Source organism: Macaca fascicularis, chromosome 19 (genome assembly GCF_037993035.2).
Source record: "Macaca fascicularis isolate 582-1 chromosome 19, T2T-MFA8v1.1".
In the NCBI taxonomy this organism is placed as follows: Eukaryota; Metazoa; Chordata; class Mammalia; order Primates; family Cercopithecidae; genus Macaca; species Macaca fascicularis.
Window position 1 is genome coordinate 9,170,269 of NC_088393.1, and position 12,098 is coordinate 9,182,366.

Here is a 12,098-nt window from a genome sequence, read left to right on the forward strand (position 1 = left end):
CCTCCACCAACTTTTCTTTTCTTTTTTTTTTTCTTTTCTTTTTATTTTTAATGAGACAGGGTCTCACTCTTTTGCCCAGACTAGAGTGCAATGGTGCGATCTTGGCTTACACTGCAAGCTCCACCTCCCAGGTTCAAGTGATTCTCCTGCCCCAGCCTCCTGAGTAGCTGGGGTTACAGGTGTACGCCACCACACCTGGCTAATTTTTATATGTTTAGTAGAAACGGAGTTTCACCATGTTGGCCAGGCTGGCCTCGAACTCCTGACTTCAGGTGATCCGCCCACCTCAGCCTCCCAAAGTGGTGGGATTACAGGCGTGAGCCACCATGCTCGGCCCCCACCCCCAACTTTTTGACAGAAATATAATGATAATATAATAACAATGTAGTATTGCATTTATTCCTTGTGAGAACCACATGATACGTACATACTGGTATCCCCGTTTCATCCAAAACTGAGGCACAGAGAGTGACATGCCTAAGTCACGTGACTGGTAAACGGTGGTGCCTGCATGTGAACCCAGGCTGTCTGGCTCCAGAGCCTGGCACTTCATCATGTGGGAATCCTGCCTTCTAGAAGTGCCTCCAGCACAGCACTTAGCCCACGGCACCAGCAGGGCTACAGAGTGTGCATGATAAATTGGAAATCTTCCTTTTTGAAATCCTCTATATGTTGGTGACTCTTTGACCTTCCCCTTCACCACAGGAAAGCTGCTGCTTTTTTACACAGAAACTTTCTTGGAATGGGAAGTCATTAGGAATTTGGGTATAAACCTTCCTTTGCGGGTCTGTCATAACAGAGAATGTGAAAATGGTACAAGGACAGACATCACTGTCAGGCTTGAAAGGCGGCTGTCCCCGGTGATCAGGCCCTTCTTCCAGTGCACAGGGAGCAGTGGGGCATGATGTGTGTTGCCCTCTTCATGGGTGCCTTGTTCTAGAAGCTAGTAAAAGGATGTAGGAAAGTCGTCACCATTAGTTAGTAATAAAGCAACAAAGGTCTCTGTTTCCAGCGTACATTCAAGCTTGCCTGTAACTTGTGTGTGCTTGGGATTTTATTTATTTATTTATTTATTTATTTTATTTGGTTTTTTTTTTGTTGTTTGTTTTTTTTTCTTTGAGACGGAATCTCGCTCTTGTCTTCCAGGCTGGAGTGCAGTGGCATTATCTCGGCTCAATGCAAGCTCTGCCTCCTGGGTTCACGCCATTCTCCTGCTTCAGCCTCCCGAGTAGCTGGGACTACAGGCCCCCGCCACCACGCCCGGCCAATGTTTTGTATTTTTAGTAGAGACGGGGTTTCACTGTGTTAGCCAGGATGGTCTCGATCTCCTGACCTCGTGATCCGCCCGCCTTGGCCTCCCAAAGTGTTGGGATTACAGGCGTGAACCACCGCGGCCAGCTGGAATTTTAAATTTTAAAAAAAGTTTCATACATCTGGCTTGGTAAAATGTTACTCAGAGCAGATTAGTCTGGGTGTGCTGGCTGACGCCTATAATCCCAACACTTTGGGAGGTCGGGGTAAGAAGATTGCTTGAGCTCAGGAGTTCAAGATCAGCCTAGGCAACATGGCAAAACTGCATTTCTGTCTCTCTCTCTCTTTTTTTTTTTTTAAAAAAGAACAGATTAGTCATTAAAAGGGAATTTTGAGTTGTTGCTGTGAGGAGCAGAGTGGTGCAGTTTAGAAGTAGATGGAAACCAGGATGGGTTGGCCTGGGAGCTGTGCTGAGCTGTGTAACACAGTTGGTGGTGAACTGGCAGGTGTAATCTCGCAATCAGGATTCAGAGCCTGGGGTAGACAGTGGCAAAGGATTCCAAGTGCCGATTCTCTGGAGAACCACAAATGGAGTGTGTGTTCCTAGACTGTTCTTAGATGTTCTGAGATATGGCACTCAGAGTGCTCCCCGTGCCCTCCGCAGCTGGGAACAGAGACTCCCTCCCACTTGATTGGCGTTCTTCGGTTTGGGTGGGATGAGCTCTAGAGCCCTTGGGCACTGCAAGGAAACTGTTCATCACACTGGAGGAAGAATTGAAGCAGACGTTTGGGTTTAATGAAATGTTAGTTCATGACTAGAGTGTAGCCATTATGGTCATGGGTGCTCCCATCAGACTGCTGGTCATGCAGGTTCCCAGGGCCCACACTCAGCATGAGTCAAATCTTGATAGAGTGGCTATAAAAATGTAAATCAAAAGATCGTTAAATGTCGGCCAAGCACGGTGGCTCACGCCTGTAATCCCAGCACTTTGAGATTAACGTTGAAAAAAAAAAAAAGAGGGCCGGGCGCGGTGGTTCAAGCCTGTAATCCCAGCACTTTGGGAGGCCGAGATGGGCGGATCACGAGGTCAGGAGATCGAGACCATCCTGGCTAACACGGTGAGACCCCGTCTCTACTAAAAAATACAAAAAACTAGCCGGGTGAGGTGGCGGGCGCCTGTACTCCCAGCTACTCCGGAGGCTGAGGCAGGAGAATGGCATGAACCCGGGAGGCGGAGCTTGCAGTGAGCTGAGATCCGGCCACTGCACTCCAGCCTGGGCGACGGAGCAAGACTCCGTCTCAAAAAAAAAAAAAAAAGAGAGATTGTTAAATGTCAAAAACTGACTGTTGTGAGGCAGTATTTGACATTAAAAATGCTACCCTTTGTGGGTGTAAATTGGAGTTCACAGTGCTCCCTGAGCTCTGGGGCCCTGTTGACAGCCAGCAAGATGAGTTCTGAGGCCCTTGCCAACATGCTGATGTCAGCCTGTGGCATGCTCGTCTGGAGTGGGGTGCTGCCTTCTTGCAGAGAGGTGGCAGGATGGAAGGAGAGCAGCAGAGCTCCATGAGGATGCCACTGCAGGGCTGCAGGGTTCTGTCGCCCTGCCCTCCCACCCCCGCCACTGACTCCTGGGCTCTGCTGTCCAGCAGATAGCACCCATGAGGACCATGCTGAACCATGAGGTCACTTGGGTTAATTCAGACTGGGAATATTAAGCCCACCATTGGCAGCCAGTCCTTGTTAATTCATAATGTGCTCCTACTGCCACATCTCTAATGGAGTTGCTTATTTTATTGAAAGATAGGGACTCAAGGTGTTCATTACATCGCACCTGACATTTCTCAGGAGTGAGATTAATAATAACTAGATTCTTCAAGGACCTCGCAGCATGAAAAGTGTGATCCCCATTTCAGCCTGTATGAGATGAACACACAAGGAAAGAAGTGGCCAGCGGTAGGAATCATGAAAGGCCTTCTCAAGCAGGTGACCACTGTGGTGGGCCTTTCCCCAGAGAAGCTAGGACCTTTGTTTTAAAAGACATTGTAAGGCTGGGTGTAGTGGCTCACACCTGTTATCCCAACACATTGGGAGGCTGAGGCAGGAGGATCACTTGAGCTCAGGGGTTCAAGACCAGCCAGGGCAACATAGTGAGACCTCCTTTCTACAAAAAATAAAATTAGCCGGGCATGGTGCCGCACACCTGTCCTAGTTGCCTGGGAAACTGAGGTGGGAGGATGACTTGAGCCCAGGAGGTCAAGACTGCAGTGAAGCATGATCACACCACTGCATCCAGCTTGGGAGCTTGGGTTGAGCGTGAGACCCTGTCTCAAAAAAAAAAAAAAAGAACCTTGTAAAAGATGAGAAGGTTGTGACCCAAACCCCATTATGTAGATGCAGCCACTGCTGTTGTCAGCAGAGAAGTCTTTCTGTGCAGACATACTTCTCGCCGTGCACACGCACTTCTGTATTAGAGGATGGGCTTTTTGCTTCAAAAAATTTGGATGGGTCTGTGGTCTTTGACCTTCAAGGATGAGGTGCAGCTGAGGCGATACTAAGGGTGGCTTCGGACAGCGCCAGAGGTCTGTGCATCCAAGTGGCCTAGTGAGGACGCTGGTGGAGACATGGGTTGCCAGACGCTACTCTAGCTGCTGCTGCTCAGAGCACTGGTTCTGCTAGGGGACCGAGCGGGCTTGGCACAGGCAGCAAGTGTATGCAGATAGAGCGGCTGGTGGCATCAGGTGCAGAGGTTGAAGGTGCAGGTCTATGTGAGGCAGGGGAGGAGCATGGGCAGAACAGGCTGCAGCTGTGGTCAGTGCAGGGAGGCCTGTGAATGCCGATGGGAGAATTCCGCCGTTCTCTTCAAATCAGTGGCGTGCTGGTTGAAAGCTTTTGCAGGTGTCTTGCAGGTGTGTTAGTTGAAAGCTTGATCTAGGTCAGGGATGTGCATGGGAGAATACAGTCATGGTTTCTCAGTTGGTTTCTGTTTGGGTCAGTAAAGCTCCTTCCTCATCCCTCTTTTCCGCTTATCACTAGAGACAGAAACTTAAAAACCATGGTTTCAGGCTTCCAAAAACCCCAAAACAGAACAACAGCAAAGTAAGACATGTTGGACAAGTTTGGTCTAGGTGCTGTAAAGCCAGCCTCGGCTTAGGCAGTCTGGGCAGGATCGCAGGCATCCCGGGAGAATGAGCTGTACCTGCTGGTAGACTGAAGTCTGTGTCTCTTGGTGAACTTTCCCGCCTCGTCCCACGGCAGTTAGTTGGGATATAAGAAGCAGCTGTGTGGGGGACAGGCGCTTTTTCTGTTGTTTGGGTTTTTTTTGTTTGTTTGTTTTTTTTCTTTGAGACAGAGTCTCACTCTGTTGCCCATGCTGGAGTGCAGTGGCGCGATCTCAGCTCATGCAACCTCCACCACAGGGGTTCAAGTAATTCTCCCACCTCAGCCTCCTGAGTAGCTGGGATTACAGGCACCCGCCATGATGCCTGGCTAATTTTTGTATTTTTAATAGAGACGTGGTGTCACCATGTTGGCCAGGCTGATCCTGACCTCAAGTGATCCACCCGCTTTGGCCTCCCAAAGTGCTGGGATTACAGGCATCAGCCACTGCACGGCGGGGGGACAGGTTTTAATGGCTTTGTGGCCATGGTCATAAAGTGAAATGTGCCTCGTGGCTCATGTCCGAGTTGCTGAGCATATACTTTGAGACCAGAGTGGGTGGGTACAGGTGTCTTCTACATAGCAAAAGACGGACCAGAAGCTTGGAAAGGTAATGCTATGATAGCATCAGACAAACCTTAAGGAGGTGTGGGTGAGCTGTGGGCAAGTGAGCAGCAGCACTGTGTTTGGGACACTTGGCGGGGGGTGCATTTAGGTATTTTCCTGAAACCTTATCTGTTGCCTAGTCACAGCACACCCAGCTCATTTCAGGCAGGACTGGCATGTTCAAGGATTTTCATGCAGAGCTCATTCATTAGCATCGAGGCTGTCCGTGGAGCTGCAGCTTTAATTTGCTCTATGATAACGAGAGGTGCCTCTGGGTGGATAAATGTGGGCTCCAAGTGGGTGCTGCTGGGCGGTCTTCGGAACAAGAAGTTGGCTGGGGTGGGGGTGGGGGCTTAGTTTCCAGCTCAGGTGAGGCAAGGAAGCCTCAGTTCTGAGAACCTGGACCAACTGTAGAAAACTGCCGCTGAGCAAGACCCGATGGCCCCCTTCTTGCTCTGGCTCTCGGTTCATGAATGCACTGGCTCCTGTCTCTGGTGGGCGCATTCGCAGGTGACCCCGCACGCTGGGCCTCAGACTCTGGAGCTGCGTGGGGTCTTGGCATCGGAACCCAGCATCAAGGACTCTCCTAGTTCTCTGTAAAATGATCTTGTCTGTGCGTGTGTTTCTCAAACCCCTTTCCCTTTTTCTTTTTCTTGTCATTGTTATTAGTATTTCTACTCTGGAATCTGTAATGAGCACATTTGTATTGCCATAGAGAAATTTGGCTAATTTTTTTTTCTTCCTGATTTCCTTAGAAATCCTAAGTAATGCACTGAAGAGAGGAGAGATCATTGCAAAGCAGGGAGGAGGTAGGAACCGCTTAGTTTGATGTTTTGTTATTTTAGAACAGGCCGTTATCACGGGGGACCGTAGAGCTTAGTGGTGAGAAGTGCGGGCTCTGACACAGACTGCCCGGGGTGGGAGCAGCTCTGCCTCTTTCTAGCTGTGTGACTTTTGGCAAGTCACCGAACCTCTCTGTTTCTCGTAGCACTCATTTGTAAAATGGGGGATTCCTCGGGGATGCCGTGGAGAGCGAATGCATGTGAGAGTGCTTCCACATGTGCTGTGTACAGGCCGGCCATCCTCACTGTTAGAGTACCTCTCATTTGGGGGTTTTGTTTTCCACATTATAAATTCCTGAAAGTAAGTATTTTTTCCTTAGACTTGATAAGACTGAAAGTACACCACCCAACATATAATGTACTCAACAGGAAATAGATACAGGTACTCAATAGGAAAATATGAAGAAAGTATGGTCTGAAGCCCCATCGCCCAGTGATGACTGCTGGAAACATTTTGTTCTGAATCTTTCTTTCATACACAGTTTTATGAATACTGAGAACAAAATGTACTTTTTGAGTATTTTTGGAGACAGAGTTTCGCTCTGTCGCCCAGGCTGGAGTGCTGTGGCGCAATCTCGGCTCACTGCAGCCTTGACTTCCCAGGCCTAAGCAATTCTCCCACTTTAGCCTCCCAAGTAGCTGGGACTACAGGCGCATGCCACTTGGCTTGGCTGATTTTTTGATTTTTTGTAGAGATGGCATTTTGACATGTTATCCAGGCTTATCTCAAACTCCTGGCCTCAGTTGAACTGCACACCTCCAGAGTGCTGGGATGACAGATGTGAGCCGCCACACCCGGCCCGAATGTACTTTTTCAGCCTGATTTTCCCTCTGAGTGTCTTGGCATCTCACCTCCTGACATCTGTGTTGGGCTGGCTCTGGAGCTCCACACCGGCACCATTTCTTCCCAGTCTTTTGCTTCTGTTGGCATTGGGAGTTGCCCTGCCTCATTTCTTTCTTTTTTTTTTTTTTGGAGACGGAGTCTCACCCTGTCGCCCAGGCTAGAGTGCAGTGGCACGATCTCAGCTCACTCTAACCTCCGTCTCCCGGGTTCAAGTGATTCTCCTGCCTCAGCCTTCTGACTAGCTGGGACTAAGGCGCTCGCCACCATGCCCAGCTAATTTTTGCAGTTTTAGTAGAGATTGGGTTTCACCATGTTGGCCAGGCTGGTCTCGAACTCCTCACCTTGTTCCGCCCGCCTCAGCCTCCCAAAGTGCTGGGATTACAGGCATGAGCCACCACATCCAGCCGCCCCACCTCATTTCTGATGCCTTTGGGCAAAGTGCCCATTCTCGCTAGGTTCCTTATACTGTGGGGAAGTTCTGAGACGTCTCCCCTCTGAAAGTCACACATTCTTAAAGTTGGGCCTGCTTTTTGTCTCTCAGTGTGCTGCTCTGCAGCTAAGGAAGCAAGTACGGAGCAACAGAGAGACTTGTCTGTGGTCAGTTGTAGAGCCAATTAGAGAAACTGCTGAGTTTCCTCTTGAATTGGAATTTTTGACTAGGCTGCTTGGGTCAGTCACAGGCTGGCTCTGGGCTGATGGCCACTCTCAGAGGCAAACGACAGGGTTTCGGGGAGGAGCCCCAAGCTCGGCATGTGGAAAGGGGTGGCCTTGCTGATGGAGCCAGACCCTTGCTTTCCAGAGTTGCAAGCACTACGGGTGGGGGGTCCCTTTGTTCTGCTGGCTGACCCCCAGCTGCCACCAGAGCCCAGTCTGCAGTTCCATCAACATCTTCTTTCCAAAGCCAGCAGATCATTTGGTTTCTGTAATAATAAGGTCCCCAGAAGTGGCCAGTTGTGTGCATTTGTACACAGAGGATCTCTCGGTGTGTGTTTTTTGACCTCTGCTTGATGGTGTGGCCGAAAATCCTTCTCTGTTCCCTGGAAGCGCTGAGGAAACGCAGCCAGAGTGGCCCCCAGCAGAGCATCCGAGAGGGACAGGGTGGGAGGGGAAGGTGGGAGTAACTTGGACTTGTCTCCACGTAACTCCTGTTCATTACCCTGGGTGGCCTTCTGAGTGGGGGGTGTCCTTGCCTCCCCCTGGAGCATTTCTCAGTGTCTGCTGATGGAGAAACCTCAGAGGTCTCAGGAATTGACATCCATGGTTCACAAAGCTTGTCACAGACACTAGCACCTCACAGACACACATACAGGGGTGTTCTTTAGAAGTTGTGTTATGGAAATCTCAGCTGTGGCATAGAGCAGAGAGAATGCTGGGAGGCCCTCATGAGTCCATCACCCAGCTGTAGCTGTTGTCAACATTTGAGGGGTGTCTTAACGGTAAATTATGGTGGGCCTTTACCCCGATCCATGCCCATGAGCTGAAGTGGTCTGGCGTGTTGTACACACGCATACTTAAGTTCTTGACACCAACCTGTGTTTTGTGTCCCTGTTTCAGGTGGAGGTGGAGGAAGCGTCCCTGGGATCGAGAGGATGGGTCCTGGCATTGACCGCCTCGGGGGTGCCGGCATGGAGCGCATGGGCGCAGGCCTGGGCCACGGCATGGATCGCGTGGGCTCCGAGATCGAGCGCATGGGCCTGGTCATGGACCGCATGGGCTCCGTGGAGCGCATGGGCTCCGGCATTGAGCGCATGGGCCCGCTGGGCCTTGACCACATGGCGTCTAGCATCGAGCGCATGGGCCAGACGATGGAGCGCATAGGCTCAGGCGTGGAGCGCATGGGTGCCGGCATGGGCTTCGGCCTTGAGCGCATGGCCGCTCCCATCGACCGTGTGGGCCAGACCATTGAGCGCATGGGCTCTGGCGTGGAGCGCATGGGCCCTGCCATTGAGCGCATGGGCCTGAGCATGGAGCGCATGGTGCCCGCAGGTATGGGGGCTGGCCTGGAGCGCATGGGCCCCGTGATGGATCGCATGGCCACCGGCCTGGAGCGCATGGGCGCCAACAACCTGGAGCGGATGGGCCTGGAGCGCATGGGCGCCAACAGCCTCGAGCGCATGGGCCTGGAGCGCATGGGTGCCAACAGCCTCGAGCGCATGGGCCCCGCCATGGGCCCGGCCCTGGGCGCTGGCATTGAGCGCATGGGCCTGGCCATGGGTGGCGGTGGCGGTGCCAGCTTTGACCGTGCCATCGAGATGGAGCGTGGCAACTTTGGAGGAAGTTTCGCAGGCTCCTTTGGTGGAGCTGGAGGCCATGCTCCTGGGGTGGCCAGGAAGGCCTGCCAGATATTTGTGAGAAATGTAAGTGGCTCTTGGGGAACTTCTTGGTGGTGGTGAGCATGAGGGGACAGGGGAGACAAAGATCAGCAGGATGAAGTCAGAGGTGGCGCCCTCCAAAGAGGACCACATCTCCTTGCTCCTGTCCCAAACGTTTTATGCTAGTGGGACAAGTAAGGAATGTGAGAACTGTGGGTTCTGGAAGAGCCTGGGCTTCTCCACTGCGCTAGAATATGGAGCAGACTCTGAGCTCAGAGACTGCAGTTTCTGATTGCTTGGCTTGAAGAGGCACTGTGTCTTGCACAGTGATCCAGGGAAAGAAGTGGCTGTAACGGAATTATTTTCCCCAGCTCAGCCACTCTTAGCCACTATTTAGTGACTGTGGGCTGCGCACCACAGGCCCAAGCGTCCCATCCTGCACAGTGCTCCCACAGTCTGAGCCCCAGGGAGGGAGCTGGCTGTGCCACTTCACAGCCTTGTCCCACGTGGACCTATTAGTTCCCTGCTGATCGCCTCAGTCTGAAGAGCAGCCAGCTTCTTGGTATAGTAAGAAATCTAGTGTAGCCCTCAGAGTCAGCTGCAAGGCGTGCCTTAGGATTTGGTTTAATCACACATCAGTCTCCCTTTTTTCCTTCCTCCTTAGCTCCCATTCGATTTCACATGGAAGATGCTGAAGGACAAATTCAACGAGTGTGGTAAGTGTTGGGAACGGCTTTCTAGGTGCCTCCCTCATGCTTACTGGTGATGCAGCCAAGTCAGCAGCAAAGCCTCCCTCCCAGCCCCCTCCATCAGCTCAGGACCCATGGCCTTGCCATTGTTCTGCCCACGCCAGTGCTCAGGCAGGTTGTTGAGTGTCCTGTGATGTGTCGCACGTTTTTCACCTGTGTTCTCATTTCATCCTAATTTCCTTTTTTCTTCCTTTTTGAGGCTTTTGAAACAAGGTAGTAGTGTCCCCATTTCACAGATGACTCAGTCTTCTCAGGTCACCTGGCTTCTAGGTGGCAACGCTAAATAAAAACATCCCAGACGAGGGAGGTAGCTTTCCCCTTAGCACAGCTGGTTCAGGGCCTCGGAGAGAACACCTAGCCCAGCAGGTGCCATGGGGAGGCGCTGCAGGCTCTGGGCACACAGCAGCTCCTGTGAGGATGAGGCTAAGGTCTCCTGGTTTCCTGGCACATCCTGCTACTCTTCTGGAGGGCTCCTTCTGTGGCTGAAAGCAAGTTGTCTTCCTTCCCTGCCCTCCAGGGTGAGCCTCCACCCCTCATGCACCACCTCTGTTCTTTTTAGCTAGAGGGGCCTGAGCTAGAGGACCGGGCGGCTGCTTCCGCACTGCCCTCCCGCTTCCTGTTTCAGCAGTGGCTCTGATTTCACCACCATTGCTGCTTCTCCATGGTTCTTGGGGCAAGCCGTTGAGTCATGACGTGCCTCTTTGCCCCGTTCTTTACCTCTTTCCCCACTCCTGAGTTTCCACGTTGTAGCTAGATATTCTGAAAAGGCCAGTGGGATCACAGCATCCCCAACCCCCACTTTTGCAATGCCTGGAGGGGCCCTGTACCTTCAAGAGGAAGTCCAGACTCACAAGCCTCTTGAAGATTTGGTCCCATCCTCCTCCATCTCCCTCCTGTCCCAGAACCTGAGCGGCAAGTGCTGCACGTGTCCCACAGTGCTCTTGTGTGAGCCATTACTGGCAAGTCTTTCTGGTGAATTTCTGTGTAAGAACTTTCCCCTGAGGACCCCTCCACCCTACCTGCCCTGGGCCCTCTCAGGCAGAGTTCCTGCCTCTGGCATTGTGGCCCTAGCACCTTTGGCACTCCTGGAGTAGAGCCTTTGTCCTCTAGGGCTCTGACCTATTTCCGCAGAGTTGACACATATCTGGATGCTTAACAGGTGCTCAGATGAATAAGTGAAACCGGCTGGCTTTCATTTGGACAGTACAGACGTGTCCATTGGATTGCAGATGGCTTTGTAACCAGGGGCGGTGGCGTATCAGAAATGAACACTTTGTAAAATATATAGCCAACTTTCTGCCTAGAAAGCTGGCTTTACTCGGCGCCCTCTTCTTTGAACTTTGTGAAGCGTCAAGGCGTGCATTGAATCCTCTAGGAAGGCTTTTCATGGGGCAGGGGCAGGCTCTGTTAGCAGAAGAATGGCAGTGTGGCCAAGGGCCTAGTCACTGGTTCCCACCGTTGTATTCTGAGCCTTTGTGCTCCAGACATCAGGTCGTCTCTGGTTCTTGGGGGCAAGCCGTTGAGGCGGATTTTTTACTCTGTCCACCAAAATCTAACAATCGGGACTGAATGGAGCCCAGACAGGCTGAGCTCTGGGTTTGCCTGACAAGTGTGGTCTGTTCCCTCCCTGTCCCAGGCCACGTGCTGTACGCCGACATCAAGATGGAGAATGGGAAGTCCAAGGGGTGTGGTGTGGTTAAGTTCGAGTCGCCAGAGGTGGCCGAGAGAGCCTGCCGGATGATGAACGGCATGAAGCTGAGTGGCCGAGAGATTGACGTTCGAATTGATAGAAACGCTTAAGCAGTTGCCTTTTTTAAACATCGATACGAGACCTCTGAATTTGTATTTTTTCTTGTTAACCATTTTAATTTGTTGGCTGGATGTATAAAGATGTTTAAAAAATTCAGTTGCTTTTTGGGGTAATTTGAATTACTTTTTTAATGACTGGGGTTCCATTTGACTGTTTGCATTGAGATTGCAATGTGCGCAATTTTTTTTGTAGTTGTGGCATCTTGTTGACATCGAATATGACTTTGATAATAAATACCGGTTCCTGAAAACAGCCTGCTTGTGTGTGCTGTGTGGGCAACCACCCGAGGTGTGGGGAGCTGGGGTCACTCGAGGTTCCAGTCCAAGGAACAGGGATCTCATCCCCTCTCCTGCTTGTCTGAGGCCCCAGGGGTGAGTGCCTGCCCACAGACTGGGGGAGACTCTTCCCTGGAAACTGCCTTCCTGTGGGCTGTAATCCCTGGGCTGATAATGGAGCATTTGGCTGTTTAGAGCGCCCCGAGGCCAGGCGCAGTGGTTCGTGCCTGTAATCTGGGAGGAGGGCACCT

The 12,098-nt window shown here is 51.6% G+C and overlaps 1 protein-coding gene across 10 annotated transcripts in view; it reads left to right on the plus strand.

Annotated features, from left to right (window-relative positions):
* The window catches only part of HNRNPM (heterogeneous nuclear ribonucleoprotein M), a 42,985-nt gene extending 31,163 nt beyond the window's left edge, over positions 1-11,822 (plus strand). For 6 of the 10 annotated variants that reach the window (XM_005587835.3, XM_005587838.4, XM_065536042.2 and 3 more), the window contains 4 exons: positions 5,771-5,824; positions 8,256-9,058; positions 9,678-9,729; positions 11,399-11,822. In XM_005587835.3, coding sequence (XP_005587892.1) covers positions 5,771-5,824; positions 8,256-9,058; positions 9,678-9,729; positions 11,399-11,562 — 1,073 coding nt within the window. In that variant the 3' untranslated portion in view covers positions 11,563-11,822. The remainder of the gene's footprint in view (positions 1-5,770; positions 5,825-8,255; positions 9,059-9,677; positions 9,730-11,398) is intronic. The other 4 variants (XM_065536043.2, XM_065536044.2, XM_065536046.2 and 1 more) reach the window with 1 other exon arrangement.
* Positions 11,823-12,098: the final 276 nt, after the last annotated feature.